The 20,746-nt window shown below is 34.2% G+C and overlaps 2 protein-coding genes across 2 annotated transcripts; one reads left to right on the forward strand and one right to left on the reverse strand.

The window, feature by feature from the left end:
- Window positions 1-3,530: 3,530 nt before the first annotated feature.
- Window positions 3,531-12,368, forward strand: LOC128895409 (angiotensin-converting enzyme-like). Its single transcript, XM_054157958.1, has 9 exons — window positions 3,531-3,714; window positions 7,638-8,001; window positions 8,768-9,080; window positions 9,581-9,805; window positions 10,434-10,797; window positions 11,167-11,328; window positions 11,413-11,667; window positions 11,734-11,909; window positions 12,060-12,368. Exons 1-9 carry the CDS (start codon window positions 3,704-3,706, stop codon window positions 12,149-12,151), a joined length of 1,962 nt encoding a protein of 653 aa, XP_054013933.1. The 5' UTR covers window positions 3,531-3,703; the 3' UTR covers window positions 12,152-12,368.
- On the reverse strand, window positions 12,353-18,446 carry LOC128895405 (replication factor C subunit 1). The gene is made up of 16 exons (XM_054157955.1): window positions 18,272-18,446; window positions 17,588-17,716; window positions 16,998-17,147; window positions 16,831-16,933; window positions 16,318-16,757; window positions 16,016-16,195; window positions 15,407-15,916; window positions 15,164-15,329; window positions 14,883-15,098; window positions 14,565-14,791; window positions 13,951-14,285; window positions 13,245-13,463; window positions 13,000-13,173; window positions 12,836-12,911; window positions 12,569-12,751; window positions 12,353-12,494 (listed from the first exon to the last, which is right to left on the reverse strand). The coding sequence occupies exons 1-16, from the start codon at window positions 18,278-18,280 to the stop codon at window positions 12,375-12,377; spliced, it is 3,237 nt and encodes a 1,078-aa protein (XP_054013930.1). The 5' UTR covers window positions 18,281-18,446; the 3' UTR covers window positions 12,353-12,374.
- Window positions 18,447-20,746: the final 2,300 nt, after the last annotated feature.

Below are 20,746 nucleotides of genomic sequence, written 5' to 3' on the forward strand. Positions count from 1 at the left end.
ATAAATATACTTCTGTAAAAAATTGCAACGCATTTGGAACGAGAAGTAACCGTCAATACAAAAAAAATCGATCCCATAGGCGCTGTTGCAAATTTACAAGTCAGAGTTAAGCGACGATAAAACTTGGGACAGGTTCTACGTCGGTTTATGGCGCTGTTATTGCAATAGGCGCCAATAATAAAAGAAGTTCAAAATACTTAAGATTTTTACCACGCGAGTTTCTTTGCTTTTCTAAATCGAATTCCTCTGCTCAGGTATCTCTAAATTCATTGAATATCAAAATTTATTCTTACGTACCAGAAATTTCAAGAATGCCAAATTAATGAAGTACAAAAGCACAAAACATGTTGTAAAAATAAATGGTATTAACTGCAAATAAGGGTTAAATGAATAAAGTATAATGTATTTAAAATAAAAAATGTTAATTTGAATTAAACAATTTTTAAGTTTAAATTAAAAATTTGAATTATGTATACAGAGGTAAATTAAATATACATATCCATGTAATATATCCAAATTCATTTTTCTTTAAACTTGTTCATTAATTTTAGTAAACAGTTGTACTTTTAATGTATCCACACCCTTTCAAAAATAAGCGTGTGTCTTTTGCTTATTTCTACAGAAATTATTGATTTCGTTTGTATCACATGTTTGCTAGTGATACGAAGGTGTACCTTATTGGCTGGTGTTTGTATGACTGAAAAATGGCCTAACCACTTAACTGCCGCGCCCGAGTTTACTTGGGCGACATAGTCGCTGGGCAATCGAATGAAATTATACTCGATGGCTACGATAACAAGAAAGTAAAATAAAATGTATGTGTAGCATCAATTTTCAAGTTCATTTTCGTTACGATCTCTATACATATATTCGCAGAGTAAAGCGAAAAAGATTCGGAATTAATTTCTTCGGATAATAGATTCATTATAATGGAAATCACGTTGAGAACTCAGAAGGTTGATAATTTCACCTAACAGGACGTCGAATAAATATTTTTACTTAAAGCACCGTTATAAATGGTTGAATGGAAAACTACAGAATTAATGTCTACAATAAAATGAAGCCACAAGGAGTTGTTTCGTTAAAAATGTTCCAGTTGACCTCATCCTTCATTTTAATAACAAGTCTAATAAACGCGATCTGTAACAACCACGATCGATATCACCGATCAGACCTCCGAGAGCAGAAGTTGAAAGAACGACCGTGGCCATGCGATGTTGTCGAACCTTGCGAAAATATATTGCACCGACCTATGCGTAGTATAAGTCAACATTCAAGGTTTTACGATTCCTTTTATACTGTTTATCTCACGACGAAACTAACGACACGGTTGCTTAGCATTAATGATCGTCTCCACTCTACCGGTTGTCTCTGGAGCCAGTTTTGCATTCCTGGCCCGTAGGATCGGCGTGTCCTTGCTGGTTACACTGTAACGTCCTCCGAATTCTTTTTCGACGGAAGCCTCGAGTATCTTACGCGGGAACGTGTCATCCTCGATGTTCGTGACCGTCTCAAGGGCCTCGCCTAACAGGAATCGAATAAAAAATATCACGCGACACGTCACTCACAGCGAGCAACTTTAACTTTTGGATAGTTTATTATTTTTACGTAGTTGTTTTCCAATTTTGTCTACGACGAAAGATAGTATAAGTCAGGTATATACAGGAGATGTCCCACCTAACTCTTGCACGTTAACACTTTTATGCAGTGAAACAAAAATGTCAGGGGAAAACATCGTTTTGTTAGGAGGAGTTTTTGGAGGAGGATTTTGTTTTTCTGAAATTTCAAAGTCGCTTGCTTTTTTCCTTTAATTAGATGGGGTATCTTCGATATTGGAATCTCGTTACTGATGAAATAAAAAAATCTAAATATGTATAACACGTATTCAAGTTAAAATTGTAGATAGCAATTAATTATATTACTTCAATTCATTCAGATTTTTCAGACAACAAGCAAAGTTGCTCGCTGTGAGTGACGTGTCGCGTGACATTTTTTATTTCCACATTCGCTTAAACTTCCACGTAATATATAACTTCTCGGTTACTTAAATAATTATTTAAATAAAAAATTGATTCCAGTAATGCCTAACTTGGAGACGATTCAGACAAGCCAAAAATTCTGACTCACTCACACATTTTGGATGAACAGCCTTACTGTTTTATGTTCGACTCGTGCAACTCGAATCTATTATTGAATCGTATAATTATTGAAATACGACATCAAGGACCACCACATTGATTTATTCGGTTCGACCAGGTATCAGGAAAATATAAATCATTTTTTGGGGCGATATCAATATTCCTAATCAAATTTCAAGTATTTATAGTCACCGCTATATCTGTATAATCGCTAGTGATCACGTCATTTGATGCAACTTTTAAGCGTCATTTAGAGAAAGAGGAAGAACAAACTTCGATTATTTTTAATGAAAAAGTTCCTTGCGCTGTCAGAACTGACAGTATAGCTAAATGAAATATATCTAAATTATAATACCTGATTTTAGTCATTGTAATTTAAAAAAAAAAAAAAAAAAACAATAAATCAGCTTAGTCTGGAGGGTATTAATCAAGTGTTCATGTCGAAATTCTCGTTTCGTGGGTCGTGTAAGTCAATTATTGACTTTTAATGTATTAACTCACACATTCTATAAAAAAATTGTTATGTTCGCCATTAGTTCATTTTCGCGAGCTACTAGTGAAAGAGTAAAGAATTTGAAGGCTGATGAAAGTTAAATCGAAGTCGATAATGAAATTTTACCTTGAATATTCTGGTAGTTTCAGGTAGTAATTTTAGAAAACAAAATATTTGTTCGTTCATACTATTATTAGAACTCTGTTAGAGTATAACAAGCACATACATCATCCCTGTATATTAAATTATGATCTAATATTTTTGAAAAACTACGCTCATTCTAATAAGATACTTTTTGATTTCAGATTCACCGGAAACGGAGTTGGTGCCACAAGAAGAGAAAGAATTCGAAGACCCGTAAGACAAATTCAATAATTGATCATCGAACTGAAAGCTGTAAGTCAAAAACATGATTGTAAAAATAGCCAAAGTTATTTCACTATCTCGAATAAGACAATGAAAATATTTGAAATACTATTTCACCTTAATACGTTACATAATTTTATAATCATCTTGTAGAGCAGAGAGTCATTCGAAGAAGACTCGTAATGTAATGCCTCTGAGATCGCTACTTTATTTAAAACATTTAAATAAAAATTTATTTTTTTCTTACTCAATACATGTACGATAAATGCCAGCAAATAGATCTTCTATTAAGTCAATTGTTTCCGAAAAAAGAATTGTTGAATACAGCTATGATTTTCACCCGTTCAAGGTGGCTTTCCCCCACTACGGCCATGTTACGATCGAGGTCCTAAAATTCCCATTTCAATGCATTACAACGAATCCCTCGATGGAAACAATAGAAAAAGTCTGGTCGCCATTACCACCGCGTTTGCTGGTATTCAGGAAAACATTGACGGACAGAGTGGGGGTCGCGCATAAAAGGTTAACGTGTACCGCGGTCCCTGATCACTCGGCGAGTGTTTGCCAGCCAGTGAATAACAATCTCTCGGTCGAAATAGGTAAACAATTCGGTCTCGTGAAAGTTAAATTCGAATCGAACGTAACCGTCCACCAACTGTTTGCGTTTCCTGCCGATTCGTCCCCAGTTCAGCGGGTCCGCGAAGAGATGCTGAGCCTGTGAGTATTTCTTGCCGAATATCTGTCACGTTTACGAGATTTTTTCGGGATCGGATATCACGGGGACTGTTTGTGATAAGTGATTAATTGACGATCAGAAAACACTCGCATTGTTTACGAACGCGTAACATGATTCTTAATTTGACGACGTTATATCAGAGAATCGGGCTCGGCGCGATTCTCAAACCTGGGGTAATCGAAGTGAAAATGAGAAGTAAATATTTGAAATAAGTTATTTCGAACCGTTATTGAAAGCAAAATTAATGTCAGTTCGGTGAACGTAATATAGTTATTTCGAATAACGAATTATCATGTTATATTTTTATTTTTCATAACTATGCCTATTTTGGAAGTAACGTTATTTGAAACATGTTATATTAACACGTTGACCGCCATGTCACCCACAGTACTCTTCAGTGAACAGCTAGAAAAATTAATTCTGTAAGTCAAGTATCAAAGGAAATGAATTTGAATGAAATTTATATATTTTACTAAAATTACTATGTAGTTATTACGTAGTCCCCAATAGTTTAAATAATATTTAATCTTAGCAGAAAGTTTCAAGAATACTCGTCTGGCAGTCAACGTGTTAATAAAATCATAAAATGAAATTTCAATAAACTTTTTTTCAAGAAAGAAAATTTTAATCGAAGCAAATAAAATACTAATGAAATTATTCCACATAACTATTATAAATTCTAAAATTCTACATAATAATTCATATTTTCGAATTAATTATTTTTTTCGTTAAAGAGACAAGAAAAAGTAACGTAAGAATTCTGTATTCGAAATAATTATTATTAGCTACTAATAACGTTATCATTTGATATTTATTTTATTATCCGTACTTCCAAGTGACTATATTGAAAATAGTGATCTGAAATACATTACTTAAAATAGTCCTTGTTTATCATTTTCATTTCAATCGAGTTCGACTTAGAGTAACTGAACTGTAATGCTTTCTAATCGAATCGAATCAAACATAATCGTTATTCGTCAATTGTCCGAATTCTCTGCGATTCGTTAAACTTCAGCGAGTCCGCGAAAATATGCTGCTTCGCCTGTGAGTATTAGCAAAACCTGTTACATTTTCGACACTATCTTTTTAACAGCTATCGCGGCGACCGTTACGATAGTGATTAACTGGTGATCGGGAAGTACTGAGATATTTCTTTCTAACGCACTCGCGAACACATAACAGATCCTAGTTTACACGACGTTTCGTAACAGAGTCGCGTTGTCCCTTCACTGACCTCACGACCGATGCTTTTACACGAAATTTTCACGATTATTAGTTTCGATGTTGTTCGATCAAAAGGGAAGATAGGTTTAGGATGACATATTTTTAGTGATTCGTATGATTCTTTTTGCTAGAAAAGGAATGTATATAATTTATTAAAACTTTGAGAACATTTGATACATACATTTGAATAAATATTGTAATTTTGTTTAAGTATATTCTGGGAGAATATGAAAAATTGTGTACATTCTATACCAAATGTACTTTAAAATATACCTAAAACATATTCTCAAAGTTAACAAAATCAAGTTAATCTTTTTGTGCAGAAAGAATCACATAGAACGCTAAATATTTAGCTTCCTAATGCTTCCCTCTTTAAGGGAGGATTGCCAACGTCAAAGGTCAATCTGTGTGTATGATCTAAGCGAGCGTTACTGTTCTCAATATAGGTTCGCAAAATTATATGCGATTTTTATGTTGCCATTATGAAGGAGTTATATTTTTAAAGAATTAACGAATTTTTACGAATTATAACGATTTATAATGAATTTTTTAATGAATTAAGCCATTTGCATCATCGGCACGTGATATATTAGCGTTCATTATTTTTAATTTATTTCAAATCATTCTTAAATTACTTTTAGACTACCCTTTTTAATTAGCATGTACATCTACCGATACTCACGCGTTTTGCCTGCCGCGTATTAACGTCAACACCAAGTAAAAAGAAAAGATACATTTTATCAGTGTGATAATTCGCCACGTGGCTTTATGCATTGACTATTTCGAGTCCTATATTTTTGTGCAAAATAGTTGGATTCTATCTCTTGTATTATCTGTGATATATAATGTACTAAATTCTTTATTTATGTCGTATTATTTTTACTTTTTATATGATTTCAAACAGTTTTGTTTACATACAACCGAGGCAAATTGTCGAATTAATAATAAATGAGAACGAATCTTATCTCCCCTTCTTCCGTGCGATGCAAATGGATTAACTCTCCCCCATTAATCATTAAAAGTGTATCAACTTAATTTGACAATTTGTGTGAAGTCATATTTACTGTAAACATACATGCATATGTATATTGAATATATATTAATATACAGACATAGTTTGGAATTGGCATACCTCATCATAGTATTCTTTAAGAAAATTCCCAAATATCATCGTTTTTAAGGCGTTACACTAGGGAGACCCCTTAAGGCTGCCTCAGACTTCAGATGCACTATGTTCAATTGAATAATAAAATTCCGGACGGAACAAGGCACTTATCTTATAATTTAACCCTTCCGTTGCTGCGGGTGTATTGCAGACGGTAAACGCTATTCACCGATCGTATACAGTCCCCGACACTTTATTACTCTCGGTGCATAAAGACACGACGTCTTATTTAAAACAAAACGCAATACGACGTCTTCGATTCTGCTCCATCAGCCTGTCTTATATGTTGAAACAAATAGAAACAATCGATTAAAAGATCTGTTAAAGCATTCCATAGAGCCAGCAACCATTGTTTTGTTCAGGTACCATAATTCATCCCTTCAAAAATTCTTTTTCTTTTAAAAGAAAATTGGATGAGAAGCAATATCATTTGAAACAAATTTTTTATTAAAAAAAAATTGGTATCTAAATTAGAACGAATAATATGTCGACCAATTTCAATGTGAAACAAAGCAGGTGAATTTTATTAATAATGCAGTCGGCATCAAGAACACTTCTTATACCAAACAAGACATACTTCTTTTTTAATATACTCATGGCTCCTCAAAGGTAAAAGACCGAAGCCACTCTCGATTTCTAAGCCTTCTAAGGCTCTAATGAACAATAAAAACACGGTTCCACTATTAGTTATGAGGGTCAATTCCCACGAGCTACTTTTCAAGCCTCAAGTTTTTATCGACTACGCTGACGCATAATAAAATATACAGACACGGCGACAACTATTTCGAAAAAATTCTGCTCTCATGAATGCAGTTGAATATAACTTTACGAGACTTTCTGAAGCATTAGACTGAAACGAGTGCACTCGACCTCGTGACTGTTTGACAGTTGGATTTCACACGAGGCCGTATATCAGCCACGAAGGACTGGCAATAACATTCATGGACAAATCATTGAAAATTGTGTATATCGCGCCTTCTTCCGTTCGAATGTTCTGCATACGATAACGCAAGGATATACCGTTGCGCGTTATCTAACACGTATCTTGCATTACAAGCAATACCATGTAATCAATGACATTTATCGATTATCACGGGAAATTAATTTTCTTTAATTAAATGATCATAAATCAATATAATCGAAACAATAACGTTACAGTGCTGACAGAGGATCATAAATCAATACGTAGCGAGCAACTATATAGTATTCAGACATTTTTTATTTGAAATTCGTATTGTTTGAGATCTTTAAAACATTTTTACCAAATTCTATTAAATACAAAAGAAAGAAAGAAACTTTTTAGTTTGATCTACTAGAATAAACAGCGTTGGTTAATAAATACATTTAATATTTAACATTTTCTAAGAAGAGAAACACGCGTATTTCTGCAATATTTTTAAAATTTTTAGGACTTGCCACACAACCTGATGCATTTAATTTTATACGTGTCATTAGTTAATTAATTCGATTTGTCTTTCAATGATTTTTTATTCTAACAATTGCGAAAAATTGCAGACTGCTGGTGTCAGCCCTTGTGTCACTGTCATGGGGTGTACCGACGACCGTGAACGCCAATGAGGTCGTGGCAGCCAAGGGGACCGAAGAGCTGTTAAAAAAGGCCAGAGACTTCTTGGGCCGTGTTGACCAGCAGTACGCAGAATGGAACAACAAACAGACACTCGCTGAATGGGAATATGCGTCGAACTTGAATCCAGAGAACTTGGAGAAGAAACTGAACGTGTCCGTGGAATCGTCTCGTGTGTACAAATCGGTCTGGCAGGAAGTGAACGAGTTCCAATGGAAGGATATCAAAGATGAAAATATCAGAAGACAATTTTCGAAACTCAGCGTCCTGGGCATCGCGGCTCTTCCCGAAAACGTAATGAATTAATAATTGTAATAAATTACGTGCAGAAGCATATTCGTATATAAATTTTGAGTAAATTAAAAAGAACTGGTAATTTTTAGAGGCGTGCGGGATTCCCGAAGATATGCGGGATTCTCGTAAAATGTCCGGGATTTCCGAAAATGTCCGGGATTCCTGAAAATATTCGGGATTTTCGAGTTTATGCGGGATCCTAAGTTGATTCGGGATTCCCGAGAATACACGGGATATAGAATATCTGGATATAATATCTGGGATTTCTGAAAGTGTTGTTACTCTTGAAAATTTCAGCAATCCGAGTGTACGGGATTTCGAAATTCCCGGGAATCCCGAACATTTACGGGATCTCGAAATTCTCGGGAATCCCGAACATTTACGGGATCTCGAAATTCTCGGGAATCCCGAATAGTTTCGGGATCCCGGAAATTCACGGGAATCCCGGATGTATTCGGGATTTTGAATTTCTCGGGATTCCCGGATGTATTCGGGATTTTGAATTTCTCGGGATTCCATCCGCACACCCATAGTAATTTTCAAGATTTTATTTTCAAAAATATGCGTCACATAGAGCAAACAAATATTTACGTTACGTTTGGACATCATTGAGGTCGATAAACAAAATTTCATTATGTATTTTATTTAAGCTGACGCCATTCAGTTCCTGTGCCTTTATATTCAATCAGTTATAACTCTCTTTTAATCGAATATACTTATTTGTCATTCAACCTTCCAATTAATTACGAATTTTCTTGGTAAATAGGCTGGCAGAGATCGTGTTATAAGCGATATGGAGAACATCTACAGTACCGCGAAGATTTGCGATTACAAGAATCAAACCAAATGCGATCTGGCTCTCGAACCCGAGCTAACGGAGCGTATGATGAAGAGCCACGATCCTGAGGAGTTGAAGCACATTTGGGTAAAATGGAGGAAAGCAACCGGTGAAAAAATGAAACCTTTATACACGAAGTACGTCGAGCTGAGCAACATGGCTGCAACATTGAACAACTTCACCGACTACGCGGCTTTCTGGATGAGAGACTACGAGGCTGATGATTTCCCTGAACAAATTGGTAAGTTGAAACGTTCAAATCTATTGAGTGTTTCTTCGATGTGAAATGGTTGAATATCTCACGAGAGGATAATAGTTATTTGGTACAAAGTGGAACGTTATATGGAATAAATAATGTTGTTGTAAGTGAATTGATGAAGGAGATTTAAGTAACAATATATTATATGTAAAAATTAATCCGTGTGCTATTATATTCAACTGTTTATAACTTTAGTTTAAGTAGAAATATTTTATAAATCTAAACATTTATTTAGATGATTTGTTTGATGATTTTACTCATCATATTCAATGCATTATCATTATGGAACCTAGCAGTCGGTCTGTAGAACCGGTTGGCAACTGTTAGGGGCGGAGAAAGTACCCCTGATAGTTGGCAACTGGTGCTACACAATGATTAGTGTAAATCCTTAAATCTATTGAATTTATACAATTTATGTATGAAGGTTAAGGTTAACAAGTGAATAAGCGTCGAACGAATTAATAGCAATGAAATTTTTGTAGAAACCATTTGGCAACAATTGAAGCCATTTTACTTGCAACTGCACGCCTATGTCCGGCGGGAACTTCGCAAGAAGTATGGAGAAGACATCGTCTCAAAGGACGGTCCTATCCCAGCGCACTTATTAGGCAACATGTGGGCACAGTCTTGGAGTAACATTGCAAATTTCACAACTCCATATCCAGGAAAACAATTGCCAGACGTCACCAATGCTATGGTCGAACAAGGTTTGTTTTTTTTTAATCAGTTATTCATTGGGTATTAGACAATTTGGATTAGTCAAAACTTCAAACGGTACATGATACGATTAAACACAAAGGAATAAATAGTACATAAATATCAATAAAACCTACAAATAAATAGAAATAATTTTTTTAATAAAATCTTATATATTTGTATCCATAGCAAAGTAGCATTTTGTTTAGACAAATTCATTGGTATATGAAACGATTTCTTGTAATACAAAGCTTTAAATTAGAGATTTTACTTATTGGATTCAATGCAACTGACCAGTCGGTTTGTATCACTGGTTGCCGCTCATTAGGCGCAGAGACGATGCCCCTGATAAATGGCAACCGAAAATGCACATCGAGTGGCGGGTTACGTTAAATCTATCGAATTTGTCTAATATTCAAATTAATTTCTTTAATAAATAAAATCTATTTTTATAAATGCGTAACACCAGAAATATTACTTACGTATTGTATAATTCGTATTACTTACATATGTATTATGTTTTTTTTTTTATTTCCATATTATCTACATTTTATACATTTAACTAGTAGTACTAACTAAATTAACATAATAATAATTTAATTTAGCTTACAATCCATACTGTTGTTTATGGTTACTTAGGATACAATGTAACCACAATCTTCCGTGTCGCCGAAGACTTCTTCACATCTATAAATCTTACCGCGATGCCGGATCTGTTTTGGGAGAGATCGATTTTGGAAAAGCAAAAGGATCGCGAGATGATTTGTCACGCCAGCGCTTGGGACTTTTACGATGGCAAGGATTTCAGAATCAAACAGTGCACAAGGATCGATATGGAGGACCTGTTGACCGCGCATCACGAAATGGGCCATATCGAATATTATTTACAATATAAAAATCAACCCACTGTTTTCAAAGAAGGCGCTAATCCCGGATTTCACGAAGCTGTCGGCGATGTTATAGCACTCAGCGTGTCGACTCCTAGTCATCTGAAAAACATCAAGTAACTAAAACATTGGATACAATTTATAAGATTAAGAAATTTTTCCAATGTGTAACTCGTTTGCCGAAAATATTGCTCGTATTCGATATTTCTTTTTTCAATAACTCAATTCGTTTCATATTTTACATTTAATTACACATTGTTACGTATAAATAACATATATTTTTTTCTATACCTGCATGCAATCTAAATATTTAAAATCTGCAGTTTAATGACAACGATACAAATTTTACTAATAATTCATTGTTATTCCAAGTGAGATATTATGAAGGAACAGGAATATGAAATAAATTTTTCCAATTCTTCTCGCCTGCTTAAATATTGACAAAAGTGAAGGTTAATATCATACTTGTAATGTTGATTTTATAGATTGTTGAAGGATGATTCCACCGACAAAGAGGCCGTTATTAATCACCTTTACTTGAAAGGCCTTGATAAAATTGCCTTTCTACCTTTCGCGTATATGATGGATAAATGGCGCTGGAATGTATTTCAAGGAGCAGTTACCCCAGACAATTATAACTGTAACTGGTTAGTATGATCTCTGAAACTATTAGTTTTAGATAATTAAATTTATTTTATCCGATATATTTTTTTTAAACTTTTAATTTTCAGGTGGGATCTAGTCGAAAGTTTTCAAGGCATCGAGCCACCTGTAGATAGATCCGAAGATGATTTTGACCCTGGTGCGAAATACCATATAATAGCAGATGTAGAGTACGTCAGGTACTACGTGAGTCTCATAATACAATTTCAATTCCACAAAGCACTTTGCATAGAGGCAAAGGAGTATGATCCACAGAATCCAAACTCGAAACCGTTGCATCAGTGTGATATTTATAATAATAAAGCAGCAGGAAATTTGCTGAAGTAAGTACTTTATTCATAAAAAAATTGATGTTACAATTTATGATATAATTTCTTAATACAACATAGATCTATGTTGGAGTTGGGTTCATCTAAACCTTGGCAAGATGCAATGGAAAAAATAACGGGTCAAAGAAATATGGATACCGCTGGACTTTTGGAATACTTCAAACCATTAATAGATTGGTTGACAGAGGAGAACAAGAAAACTAATGAGTACATTGGGTGGAAACCTAGAGCAAGACGTGTGTATTCTTATAACAAAATATAATTGACGTACATCTACACATTCATAGTATTCATAATCAATAATTATATTATACGAAAATATAACAATCTCCATACGGTATTCGCGATATATTACATGCTGACATATTAATGCCTATTTATTTCAGAATGCGTACAAACTAGATCAGAATTGGCGGTTGCTGAAACGACTGAATACATTGAAATAACTGAGACCACAGAAACGACTGAAGCGGTCTAGTAAAAATATTTTCGTTTCATTAAATAACTTCAAGAAACGCCCGTTTATACTTTCGTACAAGAGGTGCAATGAAAATCGAAATAGCGCTTCATTTTAGGTACAATAAATGATTAAAACGTATAAACGATTGAGATTCAACAATGAGTAAATACACTTCAAAATAAAGAATCCATTCCGTTTTGCCGAATAATAAAATTCACATTCCAATTTTACAATATTTATGTTATTTTGTCTTTCCGTGTCCTTTTCCACGTTTACTGGCCTTGATACTTTTACCTTTTGTTTGGGTTTTATCGTTACTTTTATCTTTTGATGCAGTTTTCTTACTTGCAGGTTTTTTCGCCTAGGAATGCATATTAATCAATGAATAATCTTACAATTGTTACTATTTTTTTCTGTTGTTATTAATACAATTACCTTAATCATTTTGTCAGTTTCAACATTATCATCATTATCATCATCAGAATTCACCTCCGCTGTTTCTTCCTCTTCTAAATAAGTTTCAGACTGCTGACCTACTTTCTTCTTTGATGTACCACTCACTGTATATGGTACAGCTGCCAGGTTTTTATTACATGCCCTTGTAAATGCTGCCTTTACCTATAATATGAATTTGCATTCTTACATTTGTTTCTATCGAAATATATCTAAATTCTTAAAAGTATACTAGAACTTGAAACTAACCTTAGTATCGATAACTTGCATAGGATCACGATCACCAGGCCACAACGAAATTTCTAACAAAGAATCCAAATCTTCTCTATTAACAAAGATATATACATCAGACAGTAAATTTTGAAGTTAGGACTTTTTATGCTTTGAAAAATAAATTTTAATAAAAAGTTAACCTGATTAAGTGATAGTGATTCATAACATTCACTGCTGTATCTACTCCTTGAGTACCATCGACTGCTAAAGGTCTGAGTACAGCATCCCTGAGAGGTTTTATATAATCCAACTTTATCGCTTCCTTACTTACACCAGTAGTTAAACGTGTGTGCACAGTTATCTCTTGTGCCAATCTATGATTATTATAAACAAATTATATATAAGATATAAAAACTATGGTAAAAAGACATCATTCATATATTACCTATCAAATTTATTAGCTCTTGAGTTACGTCCAAGCCAAGACGGAAAATTAATTTGGGAGTTGATATAACCAGACATTACTGTTCCAGGTATAACGGAAGAATAACATGCTTGCATTGGCAAAAGAGACCAAGCACCATTACTTCTTATCGATTTTTCAACTATATCTCCCAGCGCTAAACTTTCAGCACTTTCGGCTACCTTTTCCAGTAGTTTGTTTCTATATAAGAACAAAAGGTAGCATCAAATATAATTAACATAACATTAAATGTAGAGATTAAGTCACGTAATTAGAACATATTATACTGTTTGCTTGAGTGAAGATAGATAAAGATTGTAGAGGTAAAAGTTAAATAGCCTTCTATATCTCAAAATACAGGGTGGGACAATAACTATTACCACCTCAGATACCTTCGAAACTATAAGTTTCACAGAAATATTTGCTGAAATAAAATTGCACGGTACGAAGGAAATCATTCGGTGGCGATAATAGTTTTCTGCAGGTGGAAGTACTTCAGACATTTGAAGGTCACCTCCATTTTTTTTAAGTGCATCGGTATGTTTTTGCTTCCGTATCATGATAGATACCTTCTCTTGTTTTTTTTTTTTTTTATAATCAGTCAAGCAAAATATACAATATTTCCCAACCATGTGACGTATTCTATACACATAAAGAAAAAAGATTCGTTGTTCTTCTTTACACGTACTTCGACCCTTGAGGTGTGACTAATAAATAATTTTCTTGTACAAATAATGATGCTATGTTATAATCGTGGAAAAATAAGTCACTTTTCTCATGAATATTCATATGTTTGTGTTCCTCAGCACTAAATACTTTTTTCACAACATCCCAAGGACCCAATTTTAGGTCTTTGTTTACATGTCTTTTCTCAGACTTCTCTTGACAACCAGTCTTTTCAACGAACATTGCTAAATGATTTATCACTTGCCGAATATCTTGATTGGTTGATTCGATTAAACGATCAAGATCTTCTGTCGAGATGTTAATATGTTCTTTGAAACATATAGATTTCATTGCCCCCTATATAATCAGTTACAGTTAATTAAACTGTATATTATTTAGAAGTAGGTTAACAGATTCACTGTCAAGTAACTTATACGAAATTATTCATTTGTAAATTAATATGTTATATTTTATCATTTAAATCTGACACGAAGACCAAAATACTTGGCGCTGGAATATCGTTATTATTTATACAAATAAACTGTTTAACGTTTCCTTTTTGTGAGCGATATCCATTCTTAGTTACGGGAACAGTGAACGTGTCAAGTACTTACACATAATAAATTTTAATTTTACCCTAATCTGTTCCAATCTAGGCTTCGTAAATCGAAGGTCGAATACATAATTAGAGAGCGTCTTCATCTTAGGATTATTTCGATCATTGCAGATACAAACAATTGGTACCTCAGTTGATTTTATTAAACTAATTAATTCCTGTAGACCACCACGATCTTCGTTACCAGCCATACCATCAACCTCATCCATTAACAGAACATGATTTAACGATGGCTTATGTTTAGTGTCTATTATATGTAATATGAAAAGAAATTAGTGCATTTTCGTTCAAATTTGTATACATTCATAGATAGAAAAAAAATATATATATATATGTACCTTTGAAGTAATCCTTTAAGGAAGTATTAGATAAAAGTTCTGATACTTCTTGTTGCAACAGTTTTTTGCTTCTGGTATCTGATGCATTGAATTCTACGAGATCAAACCCCAATTCATTACAAACAACTTGAACTGTTGTAGTTTTTCCAATACCAGGAGGGCCGGATAATAAAGCGGCTTTGAAGAAAGCTCCGTCATCACTTTTTGCCCAGGGACCTAATATAAATAATATTAGTAAACAAATCTCTTAAAATTATCACACCTTCAGGAATTAAACTCACTGGGTTTGACGTGTTTAACATGACCACTATGATTTTTATGCCAATTCATTAACCATTTATGCAGTTTTTTGGCATTACTTTTATCTCCTTGTTGTCCAAGAATCTGTTTCATAGTTTTAGGTCTATATTTTTCGACCAACGCCTGTGTTGATATATTTCCATTTATCTATAAAATATTGTCCACGATATAAAAACTTCCAAAAATATATATTATTGGTTACATTGTAATTAATTGAATCTTACATCTGACATTGAATCTACATACTGTAAGGAATCCGTTTCTTTTTGTACGTGCTTTGCATCATTAGTTTCTATTTCGTTTTCTATGAGAGGTTCATTTATTTCAGTTTGTTCTTTCTCAATTGGTGGTGCTATGTTTGCTACTTTCGTTGTATCTTTAACATCGTGTTTTTTTTTAGAAGGCGACCGACTTGTTTTTTTTATAGGTTCATCACAATATTTTTTACTATCTGGCGAATGTATTTTCTTTGAGATTTCGGTGACTTTATTAGTATGTTCTTTTTTACGTGGAGAACTTATTTTTGTTAATTTTTCTGTTTTTTCATTTGCCATATTTTTAATTTTCTTTGGTGGTGAAGGAGACATATCTTCCGATTCTGTAGACTTACATTTCGTTCTATCGTTTGATTTTGTCCGTAATTGTGTTACGTTATCAGCCTGACCTGCAGGCCGTGTACGAATCATCTCTAACAGATCATCCTCCGATATTTGTTTCACATTCAAATTAGTTGCCTAAAAATATATTGACACATGCAAATAAAAAACGCCATGTTGTTAATTGTAATATAATAAATCTAAACAAAGGTTCGGTGTATCCATAGTCGCTATTACTTTTGCCACTTTTGCAGGACCAGGTTGATCTCCTATTATGATATAATTAGTTTTCTTTGAGACTTGGTGTACAATTCGTCCACCATAATGTTTTATAAGTTCGTCGGCTTCCTCTCTTTCCAAAGAATCCAAAACACCAGTAATTACGAAACTTAATCCTGCAAGACAATATTCAGCACCCTGAAACATTAATATTAATTTTTAAAATATGTGAAGGTATATATATAAAATATGTGAAATTATATATATTTTTTCTTTTATAAGGTATATTACTAATAATGTGATATATGTATATTACATACCTCAGGAATTTTTTTAGATCCTGGATGTCTTGCTCCTCCTCTTTGAAGGTATTGCTGATACCTTGCAGCATTGTATTTCTTTCTTTCAATTCTTTCTTCATATACGTCCAGTACTTCTGTCTTCTTAGGAGATACTTTCCTCTTCGGTTCTTCGTGCTTGATTTCAATTTTAGAAATACCAACTTTAGGTATGGATGGTTTTTCTACATTCTTAGATTTATTATCATGTTTGTATATCTCTATATCTTTGCTTAAACTGTCATTGGAATGTTTTTTATTTTTTAATTCAGATGTTTTGTTAGTTCTGTTTACATTAGATTTTTCAGGTGTCTCTTTCTTTTTAACATTATCTTTCTTCTTAATGGGTGTTTTTTCTTCTTTTTTGTTCCCAGCACTGATTGTATGAATATCATCTTCTTTGCGTTTACTACAAAATGGATCTATAATAGCAAAAATTAAAATTTAGCTTGATAGTTTGTCATGTATTTATACCAATTTTTCTTTAAGTAATACCTTTATCAGGTTTAGTTTCTGCTAAATATTTCTGCTCGATATCAGATGTATCTAATTCGATTAAAGTACATTCAAAATCATCATCATTATGACTCTTAGCTTCCTATAGTAACAAACAGATATTATTACATATGAATTCTAATATTGCTGTGATAATAATGGATTACCTCCTTTTGCAGTTGTTTCAATATTTTTGGTGCCTCTTGTCTACTTATTGGTTTCTTACCAAACTTAGCAGTAGGAGTAACAACTTTCTTTTCTTTCGCGTTTTCATCAGAAACAGGTGACACAGAATTATTTCCTAATTTTTTTGTTTTCTAAAACGTAGCCAAAATATATTTTGTTATTGATCCTGAAATCATTGACGCCTAAAATTATGATCTCTACAATTTAACAAGCAGAAGTAAAATCTAAATCCTCAAGAAGGTAAATTTGCTGCTTATATTGGTTGTCATTACAGAAAATTAATCTAAAAATTCAAGACCTCAATTCTAAGAGCAAACAAACAACATTTGTGTACTCAAATAAGTATACTAATTATCTCCAATTTATTTTATGCATAGTTTTAGTAAAAAATATATAAAAAGGTAAAGTTACAAAATATGTACTCATTTAGGTCAAATTAAAATTTCTTAAATAAACATATATTTTATAAATGCAGTTTAAAAATATACTAAATAAATAATAGATTAATTGTATTTCAGTATGCCAAAAACTTTCTAAGATACTCTGTTACAATATAGAAATACATTAAAACCTTTGATAGTTTCACCGGAGATAATATCTCTACATCATCTTCATCAGACGAAAGTCTTCGTCTTTTTGCAGTTTTTGTAGAAACAGAAGTGGTATTGGTTTTAGCACTTGAGAAATAGGATCGTATATCCTGCAAAGATAAAAAAAAAGAACGAATTGTTCATAATATTATCTTTTAAACACCATAAACTAGTCTCAGGTAATTCATTTGTGCTAAATTTAAAATCTAATGCTTCCATATACTTTATGATAATCATATCATTTAAAAATTTTTTTAACAGTAAATTTCACAATGCTATTCAAACAAAATATCATACAAGCAGAAATAGTTCAGTATTAATGCTTATTTGAATCGTATGTACATATATTTCCATACTTTTTAAAATTGGTAATAAACTTAATACAAATTACATATAAATATTGTTATAATTTTCAAATATTAAAATTCTTGTTTGGTTCAATAGTTTCTTGCATGAAAAGTATTAAATATTTTATATATTAATTTAGTAATTATAATTATGGATTCTGAAGACGACTATAAAATAAGGCGTCGATACATAAAATAAAGAATACCTTGTTTGAAATTGCAAAATCGAGACTGTAAACAAACGATTTCAAAATGCACGAGTATAAATACAATTTAACCTTCATTGCGATATTCGATCTATAGAATATAGAAACTTACCCTTGGCATGTTTCAAACGTAAAACAATCCGATAGATGCGTTAGATTTAAAATGATGGGACGATATTAGACCGAGAAAAGACAAATATATGTAAAAAAGAATCAAAATTGTTTCATTTCGAGCTCGTACAACGTAATACACACGCTCTTCTGTGATATATCTGAATGTATCATGGCTGGCGACCGACACGCACTAACGCATGCGTTATATACACAATTCAAAATTCGAATTCTAAGTGATTGATCAATGAAGTTAAAACCATATTGAAGTTACAGTCCAAATAAAACAATATAGAGATTGTAAATGACATAAAATCATAAAAATATAGGGATATTTTATAGTTAAGATGGTTTTTTTCCCCAATTGTACTATCAAATATAGGAAGAAATATAGGAAATATTAATAACGATATATTTTCTATAATAATATTCGTAAATTATTTTTTGATTCTGAGTTTTAATAAAAAAGGTAGTAATTGATACAATTATAGTAGAAATTAATTTTTCAAGGATAATTTTGTCCAATGTAATAGTTGTGAAATCGAGCAAGCGGCAACTTCGAGATGACAACCGAACTGCTAAAAAACTAGGAAGGTTATGGTATAACAGAGGTCCCCTGCGCCTGCAACATGATAACCGAACCGACAGACTGGCCAGTATAGGTTGCCGCATACTAGGGGCACCCCCGCGCCTACGAGATGGCAACCGAACCGACAAACCGAGTAGCAAAGGTTGCCATACGAAAGGGGTATCTCTGCGCCTACGAGACAACACACGAACCGACAAGCAGGCTACTATTGGTTGCTGCATACCAGGGGCACCCCTGCGGCAACGATGTAGCAACCGGGCCTACAAACTAGTTAACACCGGTTGATATCTAACACGGGCATACTCGCGCCTACTTGATGTCAACACATTTGGCTGTGATATTAATGTTTCACGAATTATTTTTTCGATGAATCCAACGAGCCTTCGAATCGACCTGTCACGACATGTCACGCGGTTGTTGTTCGCCCTTGCCCCCACTCTTCTTCGATAGCGAGCCGCGACCCTCGACCGAGTCACAGGTATACGACGGGCGCGGTCTCATTCTTTGACGATCCTTCGGTCGGTACGGATCTTGTGATCGCGCGTCCGCGTCTCGCGTCCCTCCTATTTTTGCGTAGTGTAGTTCCCCTTAGTTGTCGTAGCCTGGTATTGTTTGTGGGTACTTTAGTTTGGTTTGGTTAGTTTTAAGGCATGCGTGTACGAGTGTCTGTCCTCTACCAAACAATTATTAATCATTTGTTCAATTCTTTTGTTTGTTCGTAAGTCCATACTGGGCTCGTAACATCGTGCTCCATTTCGATCACTATTGCTTCATGTGGTAAGTGTAGTGATCAACTGTGTAACTGGACAGAAAGGCCGGTTGCCGTCCTCCTGGTGGATCTGTATTCGAGAGGAAGACAATCGGCTCCTCCGGATTGGTTCTCTACTTCCTGCATCACGTTTAGCGTAGTCCAAGGCTCTCGGCGTAGCGCAGTAAGTCCAAAGCGCAGTAAGACGGATACAAGTCGCGTCCTGTAGTGGCTCCCAACGGGATGCAGGGTGTGGAGGACTGGTTCGGAGGCGTCGGTCGTCTTCCTCTCGAGTCCAGATCCAACAGGAGGAAACGGGACTGACTCAGTAAGTCCAGTTTCATGGTCGCGTCGTGTCGCGATCTCAATTTAGCTTCACACTCTTAGTTCGAATAATTGTTTGGCAGAATCAGACATAGACTTTGGAAATCAAAGGGAGTTTGTTTTCTTTGATTTCCATGGTTTCGTACTTAGTATTAAGCTCGTCGACTCTATGTAGAGTATGCATGTACGTATGTATACTCTATGTAGAGGGAGATCGAAGGAACTTTGATTCCTTCTATCTCCGGGTCTCCAGTCGCAGCAACCTCCACGTGGTGAGACCTGGTAATCGGTATTATTCGTGACGAACAATCCTTCGTCGCGAATAATATCGAGAACTAATGGCTGCGAACTTGTAATAAGACTAGTAATTAATTTCCCTCCATTTCCTGGTATACTTCCTTTTAATACTCCTCCATTTCCTGGTATATTTCCCTTTACTTCCTGATACATTTCCCTATAATTTCCCCTCATTTCTGTGATATTTCCCTATAATTTCGCCTCATATTTGTGATATTTCCTGGTTAAACAATGTTGTAACGGCTCCACTAAAAATCATGACGGGAAATGTCGGATTTTTACTCCTGGTATCAGGAAAACATGATATGCGAAGAGGTGGCACGAGGATCACGTGGTACGTATCAAATTCTGGCCAAATTACTCCTGATATCAGGAGAACATGATATGCGAGAAGGTGGCACGTTTGCGCCTACGGACAGGCAACCGCTCCGACAAGTCTGTCAATAGGGGTTGCCTAATTGAAGGGGCCAATTTTGCTAGATTTCGGAATTCTGGCCGATTTTGGATTTTTGTATCAG

The sequence above is a fragment of the Hylaeus anthracinus genome, unplaced genomic scaffold, assembly GCF_026225885.1.
Source record: "Hylaeus anthracinus isolate JK02 unplaced genomic scaffold, UHH_iyHylAnth1.0_haploid 5, whole genome shotgun sequence".
NCBI classification, from domain to species: domain Eukaryota; kingdom Metazoa; phylum Arthropoda; class Insecta; order Hymenoptera; family Colletidae; genus Hylaeus; species Hylaeus anthracinus.